This window comes from Copadichromis virginalis, linkage group LG4 (assembly GCF_057382275.1).
Source record: "Copadichromis virginalis isolate Kocher_CV1m ecotype Utaka linkage group LG4, C_Virginalis_male_GT1.1, whole genome shotgun sequence".
Lineage (NCBI taxonomy): Eukaryota > Metazoa > Chordata > Actinopteri > Cichliformes > Cichlidae > Copadichromis > Copadichromis virginalis.
The window spans coordinates 32982587-33008475 of record NC_140621.1 but is presented as its reverse complement, the minus strand read 5'-3'; the positions used below and the strand labels follow the sequence as shown (position 1 = coordinate 33008475).

Genomic DNA, 25889 nt, shown 5'->3' with positions numbered 1-25889 from the left:
GTTGGCACGCTTTTGTCCATCCAGCCTGTGACAGTGCAGAGGGACGTCCATGGTGCTGTGAGATTTTAACCTTCAACCGTTTAAAATATTTTGAAAACGTATGTTTCAAGTTTGCTCATCTTCTCCCAGAAATGAACACGACAGTCCACAATTTTAAAAATGGAACTTATTAACAATATGTGGGAATAAAACTGGTACAGATAAACTTCTGCAGTGACCAGAGGAGCGGCCAGGTGTTGGGTTGTGCCTCTCTCTTGGCTTTGCCCTGGCTATGAGCAAAGAAATGAAAATAAAATATTCCCTTGTAAAATTATAAAACAGTTAAAGTATTAATGAACTGTTGCTTAGTCCGTTAAAATAATAATAAATGATAAAAGTAACGCATTGTTTATTTCTGTTTTTCTTACTGACAACAATCAGGAAAACATTACTGGGTTCAAAACTAAACTTAAAAACAAGACTTACACGTTACAACAAAATAGAAGAAAATATGCAAACAGCTCACAGTAAAACATACAGAGTGATTGGACAAAATGAATGGAGTAAAACAGCCTGTTCCCACTCAGCTGCTGCTACCACGCTAAGGATTTCAACAAAAAAAACGATGCACACAGCCAGTATTGAAAAGCTGCTCATTAGCACTGCAGACACTCACCAGTTCAACTGTAACATTATTATCGGCTCACAGCTACAGCAGAAAAGCAGAGGGCTGAGATAAAAGCCCTGAACGCCACAGGCCTGAAAATCATTGCAGAAAAGCAGCTAATTTGGCCGCACGAAAATCCACCTTTTTCCCCTCCTGTCAGCACCGCAGTGACCAGCAGCAGCTGCTATGGTCATGACATTTGTAGAAATCCGTGTGAAGCAGGGCTGGAATTACCGCTGCACATGTGTGACTTTGAGCGCAGGAGGGTTACATACAAGTGCTGAAGGTAACCTCCAAGAGAGGAGGAGGAGGAGAACGTGAAGAGCTGACAACTTGTTTGCACTGACAGAAACAGGATGCTAAGTGGACATACGAGGCAAAGAGTGTCCACCGGCTCATCAATATTTTAGTCACACTGTGGGATTGTTCATTCACCTCGAGCACAGGAGCAGCAGCTTAAAACTGTTGCTGGATACTCAGAGGTTTATACAGATATTTAAAACAAGAACATAAAGAGACAAAAAACAATGACAAAGACACAAAAACTAATCATTAAAAACTTCAGTTTGTGGTCTAAGCGTTGAGAGGCCTCATAACTGTCATAATAAACTTTATATCGTTAGCTTCATAGCATAATTGCCTAAGTCATTTGACTAAGTCAATGACTTAGGCACTTATGCTATGAAGCTAACGATATAGAGAGCGAGTTTTCGAAATCAACATTTAATAACAGTGATTTTTCTTTCAGGGTCTGAGAAACAGTGGGATACGTTTCATTAAAATTCACAGAGATGAGAAATTTGACCAAAATATATATACTGCTTAAAAAAATGAAAGAAAGCCATTTTGTGTGGCATCGGGTCAGTTACGTAGCTGAGGGGGGTGTTAATTAGTTTCAGCTGCTTTGGTGTTAATGAAATTAGCAACATGTGCTCTGAAGGAACAGAAACAGGAATGGTTTTACAGGTGGAGGCCACTCCCTCATGATCTTTTCTGATTCTTTTTTCAGTGGTTTCCTGTCAATGCCACTACTGGTAGCACGAGGCAATACCTAGACCTTACGAAGGTTGCACAGATGTCATTGCAAGAAGGTTTGCTGTGTCTTCCAGCGCAGTCCTGAGAGCACGGAGGAGATTCCAGAAAACTGGCAGCTACTTTAGCCGGACAGGGTCATAGGAAGCCCTTAACCCTCCAGCAGGCCACAGTGGGAAAGTCTCTAACCAGACAATCAGAGGCAGACTTCATGAGGGTGGCCTGAGGGTCTGACATCCTGTATTGGGTTTGTGTTAACTGCCTGGCACTTGGAGTCTGATTGGCATTTGCCATAGAATACCAGAATTGGCAGGCCCACAACTGGTGCCTCTGCTGGGTCTGGAGAACATTGTTGGGCATGACTGGTTTGGTGGTGGGTCAATGTCGGTCGGGGAAGTAAATCCATGGAGGGACTCTGCAGGCCTTCCAACAGCACCCTCACTGCCATGAGGTATCGGGATGAGATCCTTGGACCCACTGTTAGGTCCTATTATGCATTAAAAATCAAAATGGGCTCTTTCTGGAGAGTAAAATGCAACATCTCACCATAAATATGAATCAAAAAAATGCCTCATTTAAATTATATAAGACAAAGATTTATGCGTTCATATTTGACACTTCGGTTAATTCAATTTGCTATTATTGTTATTATTACAAAGCCTGTAAACATACATTCTTCCATACTGCTTGAGAGTAGATGTGATATATTTTCAAGCTGACAAGCTGCTGTTCACACCTGCTCCCGTGCACTTCTCCCTCTAATATGACGACATATTAAATTACAGACACTCTCCCATGCTTAGTCTAAATGTGGCACAAAGCGGTCACCGTGTATTTCCATACGCCTGTGATGTTCACACGGCCTTCAGTGAGGCACTCACTGAACTCTGTTATGTGTTAACTTGTAATCAAAGCAGACAAAGCAGACACGTTCCCCCAAGGTGGCTGACTGTCACCAACTTTAGGAGTCATCTGGGCCAAGAAGCATCTAAATGTGAATAATTTAAGCATAAAGCATAGTGCCACTGAGTTAGACCCAGAAACCAATGCCTGCCAATATGTTTGTATTAAGGTATATACAAAAGTGATTTAAATGTAGAATTATTATTAATTATTAATCAATAATAATTGTGTCTGGGTTATTAATTACATTTTTGTTTGACTTTTTCTTTAATTATAAGCTGTTTTTTCTATCAGGTGATGCTTGATAAACTTTTATTTAGTGCATAAAAAATAACAAGCATTAACCCGCCTTGCTCTCCAGTTCTCTAGTATGCAAAAATACGCTGGTATAAATAAAATGTTTTTGGAATGCAAAGTGACAACATTGAACAGGCATGACGAGAATGACATGATAACCTTTGAAAAGCATTTTATATGTATTAATGGCACATGTAAATCTGATAGAGTGCAAAAACAGATAATATACCATTTAGAAAGCCATATTTTTGACCTTTTGCTAGAATATATCAGTATTTGCTAGTCTTACATTGAAGATGTGATGGTCAGTGCTACTGAGATCATAGATTACACTTCTTTGATGCACGTGCATGGACTGTACTTTAAAAGAATGGAATGTGATGAAATATGATAAAAGGAGAAATAACAGTGTTCTTTAATCTCTCTTGACTTTAAGCCAGTTAATCCAAACAAGGTGCTTTGGAGGTGAATGAGCAGCTGGTTGTTGAGTCCAGTATGAACGTGAAAGTCACAATACATCATGCAGACAATGTTTATGTCCGGTTTATGCCCATTAATAAATACAATGACAAATTCTCCCACTCCAAATCAAAGCTGTCATGCTGAATAGCCCGATTAAGAGATTCATCATGCGTTAAATGTGACGCGCGTCCTGCAGATGGAGCCGAGACAGGTCTCGACAGTATGGAAGGCATGTAAAAATAGTTCTTGAGGATCATCACCTGCTGCTGCTGACATGTTCTTATTACCACAGCGAGATCCTGTGCCATATTTAAGTGTCAAGCAGAGATCGATAATGCAGAGAGATTGACATTTGGACAGAGTGACATTGCCAAGTTTGGAGCATCCGGTTTGCTTCAGCAGCATCTCGATAAAAGGAGTTTCAACCTCCTGCTGGAACCATCCATCTACTCTTCTGGTCCCTGTCAACAGTGCTGACTCAGGACTGCATTTGTTTTTTTAATCACTTGTTGCCCTGTCATTTTTAACTGAACTGGGTCTAGATACCTGGTGGGTGAGAAAATACAGTCATTCTCTCGCAAACTATTTTTAATTTCCTGACGTTCCTTTTTTCTTTTAAAAATTCAGATATCATCATGAGCACCGATGCTGAGATGGCCCAGTATGGGCCGGCAGCTATCTATCTCCGGAAACCTGAGAAAGAGCGAATTGAGGCTCAGAACCGTCCGTTTGATGCCAGAACAGCCTGCTTCGTGCCCGAACCCAAGGAGCTGTACATCAAAGGTGTCGTCCAGAGCAGAGAAGGTGGCCAAGTCACCGTGAAGACCGAAGCTGATGAGGTGAATATTTGTGCACGCGGCGTCGTCGTAGGTGGCAACTCTAACCTTAATCCATGAAGGAAAAGGCCAAAATTAGTCTTTGTGTGTCAGCTATAAATACTGTTTTCCTTGTTTCCTGATTGCCAAGACTTTGGAGAACAACTGAGTAAGAAGAGAAATGACATAGTCTGGTTGTCCAGGGCCAGGGTTAGGGTTTTAAGATAAGATAAACCTTTATTAGTTCCACTTGTGGGAAATTTTTTGGTCACGGCAGAAAGTGGAGAGTACAAAGTTAAGAGCAGCAAAAATTAAGAATCTATAGAATAGAATGAGATAAAATAGAATAACATACTGCACAAAACAGAATAAAATACTATGTTGTATCAGAAAAATTGCACTCGGTAATATTGCACATCAGCGAGACTAGGCGATGGCTACCATGGTGTATTGGATGTGTGTGTGTGTGTGTCTGTGCTCATGTGTGGTCATCTGCAAAGTCTTTATTGTGGCGTCTGACAGAAGTTAGAAGGAAAGACCTCCAAAATCTCTCCGTCCCACATTGTGGTTGCTGCAGCTGCCACTAAAGGAGCTGCTCAGTGCTGTCAGAGTCTCCTGCATGGGGTGGGAGATGTTGTCCAACGGGGATGACAGCGTAGCCACCATTCTCCTGTCACTCACCACCTCCACTGGGTCCAGAGGGCATCCTAGAACAGAGCTGGCCCTCCAGATCAGCCTGTTCAGTCTCTTCCTGTCTCAGGAAGGGTCACTGAAGTTATGTCAATGACCCTCCCAACAGTCCGTCAGACAATTTGTTTTGGAGCACAAAGACAAAGTCAATGCACGGCCAGCATGCATGACACTTTTCAAGCCTTCTGCACCATGTGATGCTCCACCAAAGCAGTTAGAGTAGAGAGAAAGCGAGAAGAAGGAAAAGAAATAACAGAGGAGAGAAAAGGTTGCACGGATAGAGGTTGGTAATGCATTCAGTGTATCACGCATCCTCATCTCCCTCCATCACTCCTGCAGGGGAAGGAGGGAGACAATAGTAAAGAAAGGTCAAAACTTCTTGAGATAGAACAAAGATGGAGGGGTGAGGGTAGCGAAAGGGTTGGAGTGAGGAGGTTCCCAAAGGTCAGTACCACTTAGTCCAATTCTGAAAAAGGTTAAGGTCAAAGATGAAGAAACCAGCAACACGTAAATCCAAATGTGGCAATATGTATACATCTACTACATAAACATACATATACGTAAAGCTAAAAAAATGTCATTTTTTAGAGGAGAGTTTGAAATTATTTGTCTTATCCACTGTGTAACATTTTGTCTATGAGCATTTTCCCCAAAATAGTGTCATAATCTTTTTTAAAAAACAGTGAAGGTTCCTTAATGTTTGCTGATTTTTATGCTGTGTCCTTCTGGATACAAAGCAGATAGAAAAAAGTTTCAGTTTTGTTAGATCTTCTTTAAAAATGTTTTCATCTTTCTGCAACCATCGCCGTCTGATTTCCTCTGCTGACATTTTAGTTTGAACTGTCCTTTGTTGTCTTTGCAAACACAAAACGAGGTCTTCCGAGTTCATTTTGTGCTTCTGCAAAACTTCTCAGCTGCAGATATTTAAAGAAATAATCTCCTGTTCAGAGTGAAAAGGAAAACATGCGCATTTAGATGATAAACCTAAAGCAGAAATGCTCTTCTGCTCTTCCAGGTTATAAGAGAATCTTTTTCTTTGAAGTTTTTTCTCACATGATACCAAATTTAATCACATTTAGCAAATGATTTAGCCGTCTCCTTTGGGTGGTTTTTCCACTGTGTCAGAGCATAAACACACCAGGCAGAGGTAGTTTATGCCACGTGTGCCCACTGAGAGATATCATTTGTTAAAAATTAGAACATAATGAACCTCACAGACTAATAGCACAAGAATAACCTTGGCTATTTTTCAGATTTAATCACATACAATCAAAACACAACTACAACAGAAGCAAACGAAGCCCAGCTCAGTAGCAGCTAATAAAATAAAATAAAATATTTTGCTTTTCTGATTCTTTGAGTTTTATATTGTGCTGAATCTCATCACTCCTCTTTCCTTTTCTCTTCTCCATCCACTCTTACAGATTGTAACAGTTAAGGACGAAGATTGTCTTCCCATGAATCCTCCAAAGTACGACAAGATCGAGGACATGGCCATGATGACGCACCTCAACGAGCCCTCTGTGCTGTTTAACCTCAAAGATCGTTATGCGGCGTGGATGATTTATGTAAGTAATAAACGACATTCTCGTCTCTCTATATGACTCGCTGATTTGTCCCACTTATATTCTCCTCTGCAGACCTACTCTGGGCTCTTCTGTGCCACTGTGAACCCTTACAAGTGGCTGCCAGTTTATGACCCACAGGTGGTGGCAGCCTACAGGGGGAAAAAGCGCATGGAGGCCCCGCCACACATTTTCTCTGTCTCTGATAATGCATATCAAAATATGCTTACAGGTGAGAAAGAGAAAGACTTTCTGTGAGCTTTTAGAAGATTATTAAAGACAAACCAGCAGTTCACATGGCTGTTTTGTACAAATTTGTACTGAAGTACAACTATATTTATGTTCTCCCCAACAGATCGTGAGAACCAGTCTGTCCTGATTACGTGAGTCTGAGCATGGAAGCTAAAAACGAGCCTCATATTCCAAAACATTACAAAATGAAGTGCTTTTATTGACCGACTTCAAGTATTGTATTATTCTGTCTTCACAGTGGAGAATCTGGTGCAGGAAAGACCGTCAACACCAAGCGTGTCATCCAGTACTTTGCGACAATCGCAGTGTCCGGTGGTGACAAGAAGGATCACTCTGCTGGAAAAATCCAGGTACTGATAGTAAGACAAGAATCCAGCTCATGATCCGAAGCCTGGATTTAATACCAAATCCCAAACATGGTGCTGGTCTTGTTTTTCAGGGGACGCTGGAAGATCAAATCATTTCAGCGAATCCCCTGCTGGAAGCCTTTGGGAATGCCAAGACTGTGAGGAACGATAACTCCTCAAGATTTGTACGTTTTTAAATCAGCGAAAACTGAATAGTGAAAGATGTGTCATTTAATTGTTTGGTGGGTTTTGGTGGGTATAAATCCAATGGATGACATTTGTATTATGTTTTCTTTGAGGGTTTTCACAGACTTTATGTTTTTACAGGGCAAATTTATCAGAATTCACTTCGGAACTACAGGAAAACTGTCTTCTGCTGATATAGAAACTTGTAAGTTTTCTTTTACGTAATTGAGTCATCCTCATATAATGGCAATTTTATTTATATAGCACATTTAATTACATACAATCTCAGTGTGTGTAACACAATAGACAAAAACATGAAAAGCTTACAATGACTTAAGGTCGTTTAAAGAAGTCAAAATATAATAAAACAAAGCAAAAACAAACAAAAAAAAAGATTTAATTTGAGGAACAGTTAAATGAGTTGCAAACATATATACATGCTATCTAAACAACATGTATTAGATGGTCAGGATTGTTAATTATTTCCTGTAAAACCATGTAGATCTGCTGGAAAAGTCCAGAGTGACTTTCCAGTTGTCTGAAGAGAGGAGCTACCACATCTTCTATCAGATACTGACCGGGCACAAGCCAGAGCTTATAGGTAATGTGAGCATATTAGGTCTTAAAGCATGATTTAACTTTAAGACATTTTTATAAGAAATGTTCTGCTTCTCCTCAGAAATGCTCCTCATAACAACAAACCCGTATGACTTCCCCATGATCAGTCAGGGGCAGATTTCTGTGGCCAGCATCAATGATATAGAAGAGCTGGTGGCCACGGACGTGAGTCAGCTCTGCAGTTCTAATCATTTGCAATGACATACAAATTTAAACTTTAGCTCATTATTTGTCATGTTTCACAGACTGCCATTGACATCCTGGGCTTCAGCAGTGAAGAAAAAGTCTCCATCTACAAACTGACTGGCGCTGTGATGCATTATAGGAACATGAAGTTCAAGCAGAAGCAGCGTGAGGAGCAGGCCGAGCCCGATGGCACTGAGGGTGAGTCCTTCTGCCTTTTCATTATCAATAAACACACCATGAATGTCTTTATGTCAAAGAAGTCCTTCTGTCTCTCAGTGGCAGACAAAGTCGCCTTCCTCATGGGGCTGAACTCTGCCGACCTGCTGAAAGGACTCTGCTACCCCAGAGTGAAGGTGGGGAATGAATATGTCACCAAAGGTCAGACAGTCCCTCAGGTACAGTAACAGCATAAAGACTCTTAAAGCGTGATAGCTTGGACTGATAGTTTCAATTACTGCACCAGAGGGTTGGGAATGATGCAAAGAGAAGTGTCGTCGCTATCCTCCTCACATCAGCTGGAAAACAAATCCTGTGATCAGAGTCAGATCTGTGTGAAGGGCATGAATGTTTCATAAGAACTGTCATCTCCAAGGACTCCAAGATAAAACACAATGACAAAAATAAAATAGAAAATGAAAAGTATGCAAAGATCACAGTACAAAGATTTCTAATGGACTTTAATGTGATGAATCCTGTTAGGTGCTGGTAACATGTTCACTGGTTCCCATTATTCCACCTAATCAGGGAGATTCGGTGTTTGATCATCCCTGTGAAGTTCATTTCCACTACTTTGCTGAATCAGGGATAAGCTTCAGAGCTTAATAAAATCTCTTTGGATTTTACATTTGTTTTGGCAGATAGAGTTGTCTGCCTCACTTGTTAGGCCCCCAGGTGGAATTAAAAATACTGATAACATTTTCCAGTCTAAGATAAATAGCAACTAATGATTGCAACAGTTGTACTAACTAGACTGTCAAGGACTCACATTTCTCTGTGTAAGAAATACATAATGCGGATTCAAGGGCTTAGACAGAATACAGCTTTTTTGTAGGCATAATCTTCCTGCATTTGTTTGCTTGGGCACCTTTCTATATACATGCAAAATAGCAAGAAAAGAAGAGCAGCGCAGGTGAGATGGACTGCAGTTGGATGCCAATTTACTAAAGTAAAACGTCTCAAAGCCCCATCAAAAACAACATTAATTGGTCTTTGCTCGAGCAGAACTGCTTTCCGAGTCTGACATTTAAGTCAATCAGCACCTGTCAAAGACTGAGTCCTTATAAAGGAACTCAAAATAAGCTTCTTTCAGACCATATGAACAATTCCTTTAAAGTCCAGCCACAATGATGTCATTGCCATGTATTAAAATGTCATAAAGTGATGTTAGTGTAATGTTCTCCCCAGTCATACAGTTATGCTAAACGGTGGCTGGAGACTGCTGCACAAAATTATTGCAACCTTGTATAATGAATCTAAAATGGCAGTAAGACAAATCAGTGTGTGATTGAATATCAGCTTGTAATTTTAATGCAAGCTGTTTATGGTAATTTGATAATTAACTATGATAAATGTGCAAAAATATCAAATCTGTTGTTGTCTACATACACATAAACTATTATTTATAGTCAAGCCAGAACACCATAGTCCTGAAACAGAAACTCTTCCATGCACAGTGACACAGTTGCTGCAGGACAGATGCATAACCATATATAACCATAATACAGTCAGTTGGTCCAATATTACTTTTAAGAGACACATTGAAGACGAGTTGCACTCATTGGTGCACGCTGACTCAGACTGATCGAAACATTTGCCAGCTTTTATGAATTTGTCAATCATTTCCAAACCTTCACCAATACAGTCACTGGGCAACTACTGATTTTTCCTAGTCAACAGGAGGTTGCCCACCTATTTGGTTTCCTCTAGTGTGACCTAGCTTACAGCTCTTGGACTATGTCCTTGTGTAATTAGCAGACAAATAAAAATGTATCATCTGGCAAAAACTACACTCAAAAAAATTGGGGGGGATTTACTTTAAAAAGTGGTTCCACACAAATGTGTTAAGGAAACAGTTTGGGTTTACTTAAGTTATTTGTGTTATTTCAGTGAAATATTGTATTATTGCAGGTTAACTCAACTGATTTTCATTGAGTCGGGTCAAATTAATACTAACACTAATTTAGTGGGTTTATTATGAGTTAGGAGTACAAGAGGATTCCTCAAAACCAACAATAGTGATGTTTCATTTTTTTAGTGTACAAAATCACCCTGCACTGATGTCAGTGTCCCCTTAATGAACTGGCTCACTAGCCTGAACATTATTATAGACTGGATAAAGTGCAAGAAGCCCAGATTACCTTGGTATACTTTCCTTTACAGCCTTTAGCTATCTGTAATTGTATTTTTTGTTTTTCCCACACAGTATTTTCTCACCTACTTTGTATCACTAAAAAGGTCGCCAATGCAGTCAGTGCTCTGGCCAAATCTGTCTATGAGAAGATGTTCTTATGGATGGTCATTCGGATCAATGAGATGTTGGACACAAAGCAGCCAAGGCAGTTCTTCATCGGTGTGTTGGACATCGCTGGATTTGAGATATTTGATGTAAGTTTCGACTCTCGCAGTCAAATATACTCTCTTTCCTATTTGTTGAATTCTGGGTTCTTGTTGTAGTTCAACAGCATGGAGCAGCTCTGCATTAACTTCACCAACGAGAAGCTGCAACAGTATTTCAACCATCACATGTTTGTGCTGGAACAAGAAGAATACAAAAAGGAGGGGATCGACTGGGAGTTTATTGACTTTGGTATGGACCTGGCAGCCTGCATTGAGCTCATTGAAAAGGTGGGATAAACATTCTGATATAAATGCATCAGATTTCATTTTGGACACCGTATCTCATGTGTTTCCATTATGTATTCAACAGCCAATGGGCATCTTCTCTATTCTTGAAGAGGAGTGCATGTTCCCCAAGGCCTCAGATGCTTCTTTTAAGAACAAACTCTATGACCAGCATCTTGGCAAAACAAGTGCTTTCCAGAAACCAAAGGTTGTCAAAGGCAAACCTGAGGCGCACTTTTCCTTGGTGCACTATGCCGGCAGCGTGGATTACAACATTAGCGGCTGGTTGGAGAAGAACAAAGACCCACTGAACGAGTCGGTGGTGCAGCTGTACCAGAAGTCATCAATGAAACTGTTGTCGTACTTGTATGCCTCTTTTTCCAGTGCAGAAGCAGGTACATTATATCTGCTTCACACACAGAAATAAACTTCCTGAATCTGAAAATCAGTGGGAACTTCAAACCTTAGACATGCAAACTAATATTTCTGTTCCTTCTTTGCAGAATCAGGTGGTGATGCTGGAGGAGGCAAAGGTGGAAAGAAGGGAGGAAAGAAGAAGGGAGGCTCATTTCAGACAGTGTCTGCTGTTTTCAGGGTACAGAAGTGATCTGTGGAAAGTTAACTTTCACTGTTTTGATTTTTAGGGGTGGTGATCCTCCAGTAAGCAACACAAATTGAATACTAATGACTTGTTGGGTTGGTCTTAGAGAAATTTGTGTCCATAATCGTGGCAAAGCCTCCTCGTCCTCGTGTTGTTGTTTTTTAAGTTGTTGGTCTAATGGATGGGATATCCCTAACTCTTGTTTTCAGTAAAACCAAAACATAAAAACTGCTCATTGATCAAATCTGCTCAAAAAGATTCATGTTCAGGTCAGGTCGCTGACATCACTCCACTTGACAAATGTTGGCTTTTTGACAAGTTTTATAGAGTCTCTTTTTGGATGTCAAGGACCTTTAAATTTGACCTCATTTCCCAAGAGGATGAGTCCGCGATTCCTTTTGATAGTCTCATTTTCCAAATTATGTGTGCCTGGTGTGAATGCTGAACTGAACTGATTTTGGATTATTTGCACCTTTATTCTAAATGTGTGATAACCTCAGAGATCTGGTAATTGTTCTTCTGCAGGAAAATCTCGGAAAGCTAATGACCAACTTGAGGAGCACACATCCTCACTTTGTCAGATGCTTGATTCCAAATGAGATTAAAAAACCAGGTACACATGAAAGAAAACACTTATTTAAGACAAAAATAATGCAAATTATTACCTGATTATTATAATCTGTTGTGTCAACTTCACTGCAGGTGTAATGGACAACCACTTGGTCATTCACCAGCTGCGCTGTAACGGTGTGCTGGAGGGCATCAGGATCTGCAGGAAAGGATTCCCCAGCAGGATCCTTTATGCCGATTTTAAGCAGCGGTTGGCACTGATTACAATTCAAAAACAGCTAATAATGAGCATTTAACTAAATCATTAGTGTTTATGATTGCTCCCATTTATCCACATCCAACAGATACAGAATCCTGAATGCCAGTGCCATCCCAGAGGGACAGTTCATCGATGGAAAGAAGGCTTCTGAGAAGCTTCTTGGTTCGATTGACATTGACCACACACAGTACCGGTTTGGTACCACAAAGGTATTTGTCCAGAGTGCTGTGAAGTTCTAAAAGCTTTTAGGTACAAACTGATCTGTTCATACTCCATAATGTTTGCAGGTATTCTTTAAAGCTGGCTTACTCGGCACTCTAGAGGAGCTGCGAGATGAAAAGCTGGCCTCTCTTGTGACCCAGACTCAAGCTCTGTGTCGTGGCTATCTGATGAGAAAAGAATTCAACAATTTAATAGCACAAAGGTGGCCCATCATTACAAATACTCCTCAGTAATCCTAAAAAACAACCACTGCAGGGAATAAAAACTGTATGTTTTTCAGAGACTGCATCTGGATTCTCCAGTATAACCTGCGCTCGTTCATGAATGTCAAACACTGGCCATGGATGAAGCTGTTCTTTAAAATAAAGCCACTTCTAAAAAGCGCAGCAACTGAAAAGGAGATGGCAACAATGAAAGAAGACTTCATCAAGTGTAAAGACGATCTGGCAAAGTCAGAGGCCAAGAGAAAGGAGCTCGAAGAGAAAATGGTTTCTCTGTTGCAGGAGAAAAATAACCTCCTCCTGCAAGTACAAGCTGTAAGTGTCAAATAACATCCAGTCAGTCAAATCAGAGTTCACGCACTCGTTTTTAATGCTGGTATATCATTTCATTTTCTCAGGACTCTGAAAATCTTTGTGATGCAGAGGAGAGATGCGAAGGTTTGATCAAAAGCAAAATTCAACTGGAGGCCAAACTCAAAGAGGTGTCGGAGAGGCTGGAGGACGAAGAGGAGATGAACGCAGAGTTGACCGCCAAGAAGCGGAAGCTCGAAGACGAATCTTCTGAGCTTAAAAAAGACATCGATGACCTGGAGCTCACGCTGGCTAAAGTTGAGAAGGAGAAACATGCTACCGAAAACAAGGTTTGTGATTTTTAATGGACGTTTTAGTTTTGGTGATAGGGAGGAAAAATCTTCTGTGAATTGTTCTACATGAAGCGTTGTCATTGTTGATGTCGATCAACCTGATCAAACTTAATGGCAGTTCATGTAGAAACCATCAAGTTGGTGGATTTATTTTGCACAATCTGCACAAATACATGAGTGGTATCAGTAAAATGCTTTTCACCTTGCCTTTTCTGCTTTTATATAGATCAAGATTACCAAAAACAACAAGGGGCTGCCTTGTCGCAGCTCTATGCACTTAGACACCACGATTGCTAAGAGCTAAATGATAATGTTCGCATGTTTACAGCTGCTTTTTAGGTCCCAAGATCTTCTACCAGCAAGTCTCACAACCTCGTGAACATCTTAGATCTAATCTGAAGCCCGGATTCAGTCCAAAGCGGCAAAATGGGAACAGAGACATTACTTTAGTTTAGTGAGACATATTTACCTTTATTCATCAAAGGACCGCTGCGACAAATGTTATATATTTGACTTTTATTCAATATAACTCAAAGTGCAAGACTGAACACAGGAAGTCATCAGGAAAGTACAGAGCTGAAGTGTAGTTTCACAGATATCGCCCCCTGGTGGCCATTTAAATGTATGCAGTGTTTTAGACCAAGAAGTTAATGCCCGTCCTTCACCCTCTATTAGTGCTCTATTAACAAAGTCATGTGACAAAAATCCATCTACTGTTTCAGTCTAGGAGGACTCACTCATTGTGTGCTCTAGGATTATTTTCTGTTTGTACTCTGATGTTCATAGCGGTGACCTATGACCTATTGCAGGTTAAAAACCTGATGGAGGAGCTGGCTGGTCAGGATGAAAACATGACCAAACTCAACAAGGAGAAGAAAGCTCTCCAAGAGGCTCATCAGCAAACACTGGATGACCTTCAAGCAGAGGAGGACAAAGTCAACACTCTGACCAAAGCCAAGTCTAAGCTGGAGCAGCAAGTGGATGACGTGAGCTGGTGTGACTACTTTCAGACCCTGGTGTCGCTAAATATCTCAATTAACTTTGTGCGATTTGCTTGTAAAGCTTGAAGGTTCACTGGAGCAAGAAAAGAAGATCCGCATGGACCTGGAAAGAGCTAAACGGAAGCTCGAGGGGGATCTGAAGCTGACGCAGGAATCCCTCATGGACCTGGAAAATGACAAACAACAAGCTGAGGAGAAAATTAAGAAGTAAGCTTTTGCAGTGGTTTTGTGTTCAAGTGGAAATGAACTGATTAAATACTTCATATCTTCTTATCTTCACAGAAAGGAATTTGAAAACAGCCAGCTGCTCAGCAAAATTTCGGACGAGCAAGCTATAAACAACCAGCTCCAGAAGAAAATCAAGGAGCTCCATGTATGAAGTTCAGAGTTAGACCATAAATTAATAACACTGTTAGAAATGACCTGTTTAAGTCTCGGTGATATCGTGTGTTGTGTTTTTCTGCTTTCAGGCTCGCATTGAAGAATTGGAGGAAGAAGTTGAGGCCGAGCGGGCGGTCCGAGCCAAGATCGAGAAGCAGAGGTCTGACCTCGCCAGGGAGCTCGATGAGATCAGCGAGAGGCTGGAGGAGGCCGGAGGAGCTACCGCCGCCCAGATCGAGATGAACAAGAAGCACGAGGCTGAGTTCCTCAAACTGCGGCGCGACCTGGAGGAGTCCACGCTGCACCATGAGGCCACGACGGCGGCTTTACGCAAAAAGCAGGCAGACAGCATGGCTGAGCTGGGTGAGCAGATCGACAACCTCCAACGAATCAAGCAGAAGCTGGAGAAGGAGAAGAGTGAACTGAAGATGGAGATTGATGATCTGGCCAGCAATATGGAAACTGTTGCAAAAGCAAAGGTGATGTTGCGGAACTCCACTTTTTCATCCTTAGGCTTTGCTCAAGTAGTTCAGCCACAGTTTTGAGGATATTTTGCTTATTCGCCTTATTCTTATGCTTCAATCATGGCAGGCGGGTGGAGCTTCTGAGAATATCATGTTAGGTATATTCAGTCTCGTCAACATCATATCCGGTCGTTAAGTGATGATGTGACGAATCCTACTTCCGGGCCTAAAGTAGTCTGTGTTTAATATGGCTTTTGTGTTGTTAACATGTTTAATGTTATGTATTTTCTTCTATTTAATCTCAAAAAGCTCCTAAAACAGTCAGTGATCACTGTTGACCTCCCTCTGCTTTTATTACCGCTAATCATTTATTTAAGCTCAGTTTTTAAAACCTTAGGATGTAACTGCAGCCCAGCCCATGCAGCAGTATATGAATGACTAACCTCGTATTGTGGATGGATTATCTCAGTTGTTCTCCTGGCTGAAGTTTGGTCCTTTTACAGCATCCTGCCATGCGATTACATTTGTTCCTGATAGGGTTGCCAACTCCCTGAAAAATAAATAAGGGACACCTCGTGGCCAGGGCCGGGCAACCCAGTTGTCTTCACCCTTCCCAGTGTGGTAGCTCTTTTTTTTGTGTGTGAAATTATTTTTTTAACCATTTGACTTGAATTTGATTTAAGCAGATGCATATTCTTTGTGATATGACCATATGGGAAACAAATGATCATTTAGCCATTTATTTTTAGCTCAAAATGACAACATTAACACAGTAAAACAGGTCTCTTTCTTAAACAGAAGCCTGTCATGCTTAACTTTTGAGAATATAAGTAAATCTTTCTTTAAAAGAACTCTGCCCTGCTTAACTTAAAATTATATAAATTAATAGAAAGCAATACAACAAAAATATTCTTGTAACAGTGCACATATAGTGCATTTAGTACAATTGGCTTCAGTTGAGGTATTATTTCAGCTTTTCTAATGCTAATCAGCTGCTCCTGTTTGTAAACCCGCTTGTTCCCATGATTACGCATCATAACTCATCATCATTATTAATCTATGTATTACTTTTATGTATTAGTGATCTATTTGTTGTAATCATCTATCCTTGCAGTTGTTTATTACACAAAATAAATTATATTATCACACTTCTGGCCACATAGCGCTGATATTCACTGCACATGCCCATATTAACCTTAACCAGAGGGTTTAAAAAATAAACCAGTGTTTACATACCATATCTGCTTCTGCCGTGGCCTGGTGGACAAAAAAATGGTTAAGGGTTCCCCGAGCTTTCACGCCCCTCATGTTCTTCATGTGCCCACCACTAGAAGCATGCCTATGGAAAAAGTGCGCCGGCACACAGTGCAGTGCGCTTTATAGGTGTTATCGTGCAAGTTCCCAGCCCAGTGGTTTCCTTTTCCCATTCCTCCCTGTATTTATTCTTATTGTATTCTAATTTTTGCGTCATAACTTTTGCACTGTCCACTTCCTGCTGTGACAAAACAAATTTCCCACGTGTGGGACTAATAAAGGTTATCTTATCTTATCTTATCTTTCGCAGCCTTTTTTTCTTTCTCTGGGCGAACAAACATTGCTGCTCTAATGCTGGGCTTACACTGTGCGATTTTTGGCCCATTTTGAGACGATTTATGAGTCGTGCGACCGATTTGGTGATCGGCCCGATTTTGGCCTTCATCGTGCGTCGTGTAGTATACGTGGGGTAACGAGAAGCGATTAACACCTCGAGCAGCTCCCGATCATCAATCGCTCGTGAGCCGCTCACACTGCTCACGCGCAAACAGGTAAACGTCGGTGAAAAAGATGGAGCAGCTCGGCTGTGCGGCGTGTGATCTGGACACAAGCGATGGAGGCACAACTTGTAGAACTTTGGAAAGCTCATCCGAGCCTTTTCGATGTGGCCTCACAAAATGATCACGACCACAACAACCGTGAAAATAGTTGGATTTACATTGCTGCTCAATCACAGCTGCCTGATCAATGTTTTTCATTAGCAATTTAGCAAAGTTGATGGTGGCGTGTCTGTGTGAGTGAAAGACAGAGAGAGCGAGCGACAGATTTTCTGTTATAACCTTCATGTTATGTTGGCACAGTGTGAGCACTCAGGTCGCATCAGAGCATCGGGCGGTATAGTGTGAGACCTGCATCGTGACCTACCAACTTCTAACCCCTGCGAGTCAATCGTGCAGTTTGAGCAGGAGCTGAATAACGTGACTGAAAAAATCGCACAGTGTCTGCCCAGCTTTAGGTGTACTGTCGTCCGAGACTTGCACCGCAGTGTCGGCGTTTGTTTCCCTGTTGGCCATGCTTCTTGTTGTGGTCATCTGTTGTCTTCCGGTATTTTCTCCGTAAGCGACCTTTCCTCGACCAATGAGATGAGCGGTAATCTGAATTGTCATACTCGAATTGTCATAAGTGTGCTGTCAGCTCATTGGTCACAAAGCAGGAGAGGGGCTGGGAATTGTGTTTTCAAACAAAGCGTTAATTCCATTAAAAGTTATAGACTACTTTTGATTCTCACTGGATTACGGGACAAAGTGCGTCCCTTATTAGCTCAATACGGGACGTGTACTTTTGTTTCGAAATACGGGACGATTCCGTTTTTTAAGGGACGGTTGGCAACCCTAGTTCCTGACCACCGAGAACACTCACGTTAACTTTTATCGAGTGAGAAAAAAAGTTAGCTTGTTTATATTATGCTAACATAGCTGTGTCGCTAGCGGTCACGTAGCACATCATTATATACCAGCTAGCCAAACTTTAGTAACCCTACAAACGTCACTGCTGTTTAGTTTTCTGTCTTTATTTATGTTGGAAGTGATAACAGAGCTGTACGTTTGAATTTGTTTCCAAAACCCCGCAGTCAGGACATGCTATATTGTATTTAGATAGAAGCTAGCGAGCTAACTCCCTGCTAACTTCTAACTCCGTTAAATGTCATAAATTCCGTTTTCATGGATTCCTGGATGTTAAACTCAATTGTTACACCTGGTAGAGCAGAACGCTGATCATTTTATTAAAGATGAAAGACTTTAGACAGTTTTTCAACTCTCAGTAATGCCATAGTGATCGTTTGATATATCAAATCAAATCACTTTTATTGTCACATCACATGTGCAGGCACACTGGCACAGCACATGCGAGTGAAATTCTTGTGTGCGAGCCCCACAAGCAACAGAGATGTGCAAACACAACAACACAAACGAGCAAAATACCAGAATGGCCAACCTGAAACTAATAAATATATGTACAATATATAATAGTGTATGCATTTCTGGATGTGTATACTAAATATTTTCCTACGTGTGTGTGTGTATACACATTTTTACAAATTAAATAGTAAAAAAAAAATATATATATATATATATATGGACCATATATGGACCTGCAGCGGAGTTTAGGCCCAGACACGGCTAGTGACGTCAGACTTAACGACCGGATAGAGAAGAAAAGTAGAAAAAACCTCCCTGAAACAGAACATTTAGGGCACCCTGAAGCCTGACCTTGAGTTAAAACTGTGCTTTTAAGAATATATAAGAAGAAAATAATAAAGCATACTATAAGTCCATCTTAATTAGTTTTAGTGTGACAAGAGGAACAGTTTTAACAGCTTGAATATCTCATTTGTGTTCATTTATATTCTCACAGGTCAACCTGGAGAAGATGTGTCGCTCACTCGAAGATCAACTCATGGAGCTGAAAACTAAAAACGATGAAAACATGCGGCAAATCTCTGACCTTAGCAATCAGAGAGCCCGCTTTCAGACTGAGAACGGTAATTCCTCCTTTTATTGGAGTCGATAAAATGACAGAGCCTTAATTAAAAAGTGTTCTTCTCTCCTTTGGCTGCTGTAGCCGAATTATCCCGACAAATGGAAGAGAGAGAAAGTCTCATCTCCCAACTGACAAGAGGCAAACAGGGATTCACAACACAGATTGATGAGTTGAAACGAATGATAGAGGAGGAAATGAAGGTAATCAGCGCCCACACCTGCAAACAGCTGGTTTACTTTACTCTTTTCACGCACGGTGTTTCATATTGATGTGTTCCTCTGCAGGCAAAAAACGCCCTGGCTCACAGTCTGCAGTCAGCTCGTCACGACTGCGATCTCCTTCGGGAGCAGTACGAGGAGGAGCAGGAGGCCAAAGCCGAGCTGCAGCGCTGTTTGTCTAAGGCAAACTCGGAGGTGGCCCTCTGGAGGAACAAATATGAGACTGATGCCATCCAACGCACCGAAGAGCTCGAGGAGGCAAAGTAATTAAACAACGAGAACGGATCAGTGCATCAGGCTTTGACTAAATATCGCTCAGTTTTAAGCACTTTGATATAATAATGAGTAAACAAGTAAATGCACATTACTACGGTATTCATAATTTATTTTTGTTTCCAACAAAGCACAACACTTAATTTTCCACATCATCATTAACAAGAAAGGAAAAAACTGTAACGTTTCCTCCATCCATGACAGGTTTTCTAAAATGTTCTCATGTGATTAATTGTGGTTTTCAATCATTTTTCAGGGAAAAGGCTGAAAGACCTGTTAGATGTGTTTCACTGTAAATTATTACAATTAGAAATGGAAAATTACAATAAAATCAAAATGTTAAAAAATCATACATGACCCCATAAAACCTTCCATTATCCTCACCAAGCCGATGGGCCAATTCCTGTAGAAATATGAGGCTAGGATTAATATTTGACGTCGCTCCTTCACTTGAGGTAAAGGATTAGGAAGATTAAAAAATAGTTAAAAAAAGAAAAAGAAGAAAACCTATTTTAATACAAAGGTGAGAAGTGAGTGAGACTAAAACTGGAGCTTTAAGGTAAAGTCTGGGCTGCAGCATTTTGGAACAGCTGCTAATATTTGATTGGTTGCAGTAAAGTTAGTGAGTCTAGTCTACATGAGACAAAAGTATGGAGGTGTTGAAAGTGCTGAGGAAGAATTATACCGTGCTCATGGCTGGATGGCCTCTCGCCATCTTTATCTTCACAGAGGAGGGTCCTGGATTTGAACCCGGAGTTTCTCTGGGAGCTTTGATTTCTTAGTTAATGCTGCCTAACCTTGTGATATCTAGGGCCCTCTCACAGATGACATTCATAATCTCCAGTAGTTTGCTTCCTTGTTAAATAAAGGCTGAAAAAAATGTGTCCTAAAACACAACACAACACACAAAAGAAACACTAAGACTTTTTGATTTGAAACAAGCGGTTTTACTTCTGACAGGAAAAAGCTTGCCCAGCGTCTGCAAGAGGCTGAAGAACAAATCGAGGCGGTGAACTCAAAGTGCGCCTCTCTGGAGAAAACTAAACAACGGCTTCAGAATGAAATGGAGGACCTGATGGTGGATGTGGAACGATCCAACAGCTTAGCTGCTACACTAGACAAGAAGCAGAGAAACTTTGACAAGGTATTATGTATTTATTATATTAATTATCACACACATATTACAGCATTAATTCTGACCAGCGAATGTCTCCCTGAGCTCAGATTCTGGCTGAGTGGAAGCAGAAGTACGAGGAGTCTCAGGCTGAGCTCGAGGGAACTCAGAAAGAGAGTCGATCTCTGAGCACCGAGCTCTTCAAACTGAAGAACTCATATGAGGAAGCTTTGGATCATCTGGAGACGGTGAAGAGGGAGAATAAAAACCTGCAGCGTGAGTCAGATCAGAATGTTTTGTGTGGATCAACAACTTTAAAAGAGTTTTTTGGAAATTTCTTGCAATTCTGATTTTCCAACACATAGAGGAGATCTCAGACTTAACAGAACAACTTGGGGAGAGCGGAAAGACGATTCACGAGCTCGACAAATTCAAGAAGCAGGTGGAAACGGAGAAATATGACATGCAGGCTGCGCTGGAAGAAGCTGAGGTATAACTCAAAAGGAAGTGAGGAAAATCAGAAAAATACTGCATTCTTACCATTACAGTGTGAAACGCAACCGAAATGTTTTTAAGGCTTCCCTGGAGCAGGAGGAGTCGAAGATCCTGCATGCACAGATGGAGCTGAACCAGATGAAGGCTGAAGTCGACCGGAAATCAGCGGAGAAAGACGAGGAGATCGACCAGATGAAGAGGAACCATCAGAGAGTGTTGGAGTCCATGCAGGCCACTCTGGACGCCGAGGTCCGCAGCAGGAACGACGCTCTGAGGGTGAAGAAGAAGATGGAGGGAGACCTGAACGAGATGGAGATCCAGCTGAACCATGCTAACAGGCAGGCAGCCGAGGCTCAGAAACACCTGAGGAACATTCAGGGGCAACTCAAGGTACAACCACACATTAATACTTTTATAACATTCACGAAAGGGGTTTTTTTTTCATGCAAAACTTTAAGAACTGGCTGAAATACTGAAAGCGTGTTTGCAAAAGCAAAATAGAGACAGGTTTGGAAGATAAGAGTGGAGTAACAAGAGTCTTTGCATATAAGTTCCATGCAAACTGCAGGCAGCCGCAGCAATCAGACATTTTTGCTGCAGCATCCTCTTAGCAACCAGTTTCACCTCAAGCAGCCACTCACCAGTCTGAGAATGAACATTTCTCCCTAGCAACCGGAGGTTTCCAGAAGGTTGCCGACGGGTCTCTAGGCCTGTGTGGCTGAAGCTTGAAGAGCCAAAAATTAGACCAGGGCACAATTTTAGCTCAACAGTGAAGCAGGCCAAATGAAGAAACCCAGATTCGATTCGAGACCCTCTCTCTCTGTCACCTTTTAATACAAACAAAACCTAATAAAAGTGACAAAAGCCCAAAATAATTCTTTCTCGGATTAACATGAAATACAAATGTTAACATGTTTCACTCGAGCTCCTTTGGTTATCGCTTTTTTGATTTAAAGACACCCAGCTGGAAGACTGCTGCCACTAAATGTTTATGTTACCGAACCTGAATATCAGTTTAGTTCACATAGGAACCTGCCTCATACGAATAGGAAGCTAAATTAGCTTAAGTTATAACCAAGCTGATGACCAAGCTGTTCCATACACTGTAAATTGTGACCTGATGCTCAAGTTAGACAAGTGTTGGTCAGTGAGATCTCTCAGGTGGGCAAAGACAAATTAACTGGACGCTCACCTGAATGCATTTCCAGGATGCCCAAATCCACCTGGATGAATCTGTGAGAGGACAGGAAGATATGAAGGAACAAGTAGCCATGATGGAGCGCAGAACGGCCTTGATGCAGGCCGAGATCGAAGAGCTTCGAGCTGCTGTGGAGCAGACGGAGCGCAGTCGAAAAGTGGCTGAACAGGAACTGATCGATGCCAGCGAGCGCGCGGGACTTCTGCATTCTCAGGTAGGCTGCTCACCTGTTCAACAACCCATTCTGACCTGCGGGATTTACAGGTCACAGTCTTTTTTTAATTATCTTTTCCAGAACACAAGCCTTCTAAACACCAAGAAGAAGCTTGAGGCGGATGTAACTCAGCTTCACTGTGAAATAGAAGAAGCCGTTCAAGAGGCCAGGAATGCCGAGGAGAAGGCTAAGAAAGCCATTACTGATGTATGACGCTCTTACAGGGCTTTTATTTGAGTTATCACACGTTTGATTATCATAAAGATGTGATGTGCTCATGGTTCGGTGTCTCTAGGCTGCCATGATGGCGGAAGAGCTGAAAAAAGAGCAGGACACCAGCGCTCACCTGGAGAGGATGAAGAAGAACCTGGAGGTGACGGTGAAAGACCTTCAGCACCGATTGGATGAGGCTGAAAACTTGGCCATGAAGGGTGGAAAGAAGCAGCTTCAGAAATTGGAGGCTAGGGTGTGTATGGCTATGAAATTACATTTTAACAATCCACGAGCTTCGTTGCAGACTCTATGGGCATCAGTTAGCATGCTAAATGTTTGTGACTGTATTTGTCTGGAAGGGTTCCCACGAGAAACCCTCATCTGTCTAAAAAGAGCAGGGCAGCGTGGTTTAGGTTTGCAAACGTGCAGCTGAACAAACTAGAAGACTTCGGGAACAATGTCCTTTGGACCGGTGAGACTAAAATGGAGACGTTTGACCATAGTGCACAAAACCAAACACCCCATAGCAGCTTTTAGCACGGGAGTGGAAGGCTGTTGATTTGGGCACCTTGCAGTCATTGAGGTGATCATGAACTCCTCTTTATACCAAAGTGTTCTAGAGTCAACACATTGGTACAAAGAGGAGTTCATTGTCCTAATGAAACAGGGCAATGGTCCAAGTACAGCAGCAGCAAATCTCCAACAGAACAGCTGAAGAATCAAAGTGGTGCAATGACCCAGTTCAGACCTAAACCTGACCGAGTTGCTGTGATGGGACCTTCAGACAGCGGTGCATGAACCAGTGCTGTAAAATTCAATGAACTGAAGCAACATTTTAAAGAAGAGTGGGCTAAAATTCCTCCACAGCAAATTGAGGGACTGACCAAGTTGTTGCTGCTGAAGGAGAGTCAAACAGCTGCTGAATCATGTGAATCGTTGCGTCTTTGCTTTCATTAGTTACGACACGGTGTAATATTTCACGTGCTGCTGTGCATCTGAGGTTGTATTTAATTCATTTACATTTTTTATGTCCTGACATGGAAAACCTCCGACTTTAAAAAGGATACACTTTTGTTTTCACATGAGTGTACTGAGCATGAAAAGTGTGCTGTTAAAGTTGGTTGCAAACATTTTTACACATTTTCAGTTAAATCAAAGCCCTACAGAAAACTGAAAGCTCACTGTAACATTAAAATCTACTTCCTCACGTCTCCAGGTCCGCGAGCTGGAGAACGAGCTTGAAGCCGAGCAAAAACGTTCCACTGAGGCCATCAAAGGAGTCCGAAAATATGAGAGGAAAATCAAAGAGTTAACCTATCAGGTAAAATTAGCTGGTGTTTTTAGCAGTTAAGAAAATGAGAATGGATATTTGTCTTTTCTTGTCTCTCCTGTTTGTAAGAGATGTTCATCTTGTGTTTTCAGTCCGAGGAAGACAAGAAAAACAACATTCGGCTGCAGGATTTGGTGGACAAACTCCAGAGCAAGATGAAAACCTACAAGCGACAAGCTGAAGAAGCTGTGAGTGAATCACTGTCGGCACAAATATATTCAGAGATACAGTGAAGTGTCAGAGCGCCATCACACTGAAAACAATTGTTCCCCAGGAGGAGCAGGCCAATGTGCACATGGCCAGATTCAGGAAGGTTCAGCATGAGCTGGAGGAGGCCGAGGAGAGAGCTGACATGGCCGAATCTCTGGCCAACAAGATGAGAGCCAAGAGCCGTGAAATAGGCTCGAAGGTACTGCATTCGATGTAGACTGTAGCTACGAGTGTTTAGCTGTTCCTCTGAAAGAATAACAGGCATACACTCCCCACCATGTTAGGTTTAGGGCAGAAATATGACAGAAGCAAGCACTCTGGAAAGTAACAGCTTTGTGTTTTCTTATAAATGGTTAAAAAATGTATTGTTTTTTGCATCAATTTGCTTGTTTTCCAGGCCCAGGAGGGACAGGGCGAGTAACAGAGTGCACTTCACCAGTGCAGATATATAAAAGTTCATCGATTCTCACATTAATACCATAGCATGTTAACACCTATTAAAATAAACACGGCTTAACGAGTGGCATAAATTCTCTAGATGCTTTAGCTTAAAGTATTTATGTCTCAGAGTAATTAAGCGGCTTATTTAACACTTATAACTTCTCACACAACCACAGCTCCAAAGTTGATGACTTTAATTGAAGGGGACACCTGTGGGATTGATTATATAACATCAACATCACTTCATTTAATTGCTGGCATGAAAATATAAGACGCTGGTCTCCTGTTTTCTAAAGGTCAGCAGATGCTTTCAGTAATTACAAATCAACACTAACACTTATACACTTCTAACTTTACACATTTGAAGCTTATAAGATGCCACTTAGAGACATTTAGGATAATAAATTTGTGTCAAAATAAAAGAAAAAAGGGGGAAAGGTGTTGATGCTGTTTTGCTCCATGTACCAATTTCATTCTTAAAAAATTTACACAAAAGCGTTTTTTTCTCTGCCAGTAGCTGCAGATCAGAAACAAGAATTAAAAACTAGTCCGCAGATGTTTCCCGGTTTTGTAGGAACATATCGTTTCTTTGGTCTAGCACATAAATAGAGTTTGCTTGGATGTGCGCACATTTGCTCTTGTCTTTGAAATGCATGTAAGTAACTATTAATATTGAAAGTGTGCAGAATGGAGGCTGGAAGATGCATTTATGAAGCATTTGGTTACAATTTTCCCACCTTTCTATCAGTGATCAAGATTTTGCTCCTGGGTCACTTTTCAGTTTCATCATTTTTGGTGAGAAAAGTGAACCAGAGTGCAATGATTTAATTTATATACAAATTATTTTATAACTTCTCAGGATGGCAAATGATAACATGCAATAAATGTTTCTGTAAAATTCTGAACAGAAATAGAAATATTGAACTAAATTTGACTTTTTGTTATTTTGACACAAATAGCATCCTGTAGAATTTCAGCAGCATGATGCTAATCTGCACCAAGCAGCTCGTTTTAGCAGAACTAAATGTTTAGTATCCAGAACTTCCAGCACGTCTAGTCTTTCCTTTTTGTCCCAGTGACAGCCTCTTTTTCTTCTTCTTCTCTGGTCTTACCTTTTGTCTGTCTTCAGTTTTAGAGCAGCATTAAACAATTTTAAAATCAAACCTACTTTGTCTCATGTTTGCT

General features: G+C 41.2%; 1 protein-coding gene across 1 annotated transcript; it reads left to right on the top strand.

The window, feature by feature from the left end:
* The first annotated feature begins 3975 nt into the window (after window positions 1-3975).
* LOC146711949 (myosin heavy chain, fast skeletal muscle-like) lies at window positions 3976-25856 on the top strand. The gene is made up of 39 exons (XM_085455003.1): window positions 3976-4179; window positions 6270-6413; window positions 6486-6642; window positions 6766-6793; window positions 6901-7012; window positions 7102-7194; window positions 7337-7400; window positions 7698-7796; window positions 7875-7978; window positions 8059-8197; window positions 8276-8394; window positions 10454-10603; window positions 10673-10843; window positions 10926-11235; window positions 11344-11435; window positions 11967-12054; window positions 12144-12261; window positions 12356-12479; window positions 12558-12694; window positions 12773-13028; window positions 13112-13354; window positions 14167-14343; window positions 14420-14565; window positions 14641-14731; window positions 14829-15218; window positions 18873-18999; window positions 19080-19198; window positions 19283-19479; window positions 20450-20633; window positions 20714-20879; window positions 20969-21093; window positions 21180-21488; window positions 22307-22510; window positions 22592-22717; window positions 22806-22976; window positions 23940-24044; window positions 24146-24241; window positions 24328-24462; window positions 24661-25856. The coding sequence occupies exons 1-39, from the start codon at window positions 3976-3978 to the stop codon at window positions 24682-24684; spliced, it is 5844 nt and encodes a 1947-aa protein (XP_085311129.1). The 3' UTR covers window positions 24685-25856.
* Window positions 25857-25889: the final 33 nt, after the last annotated feature.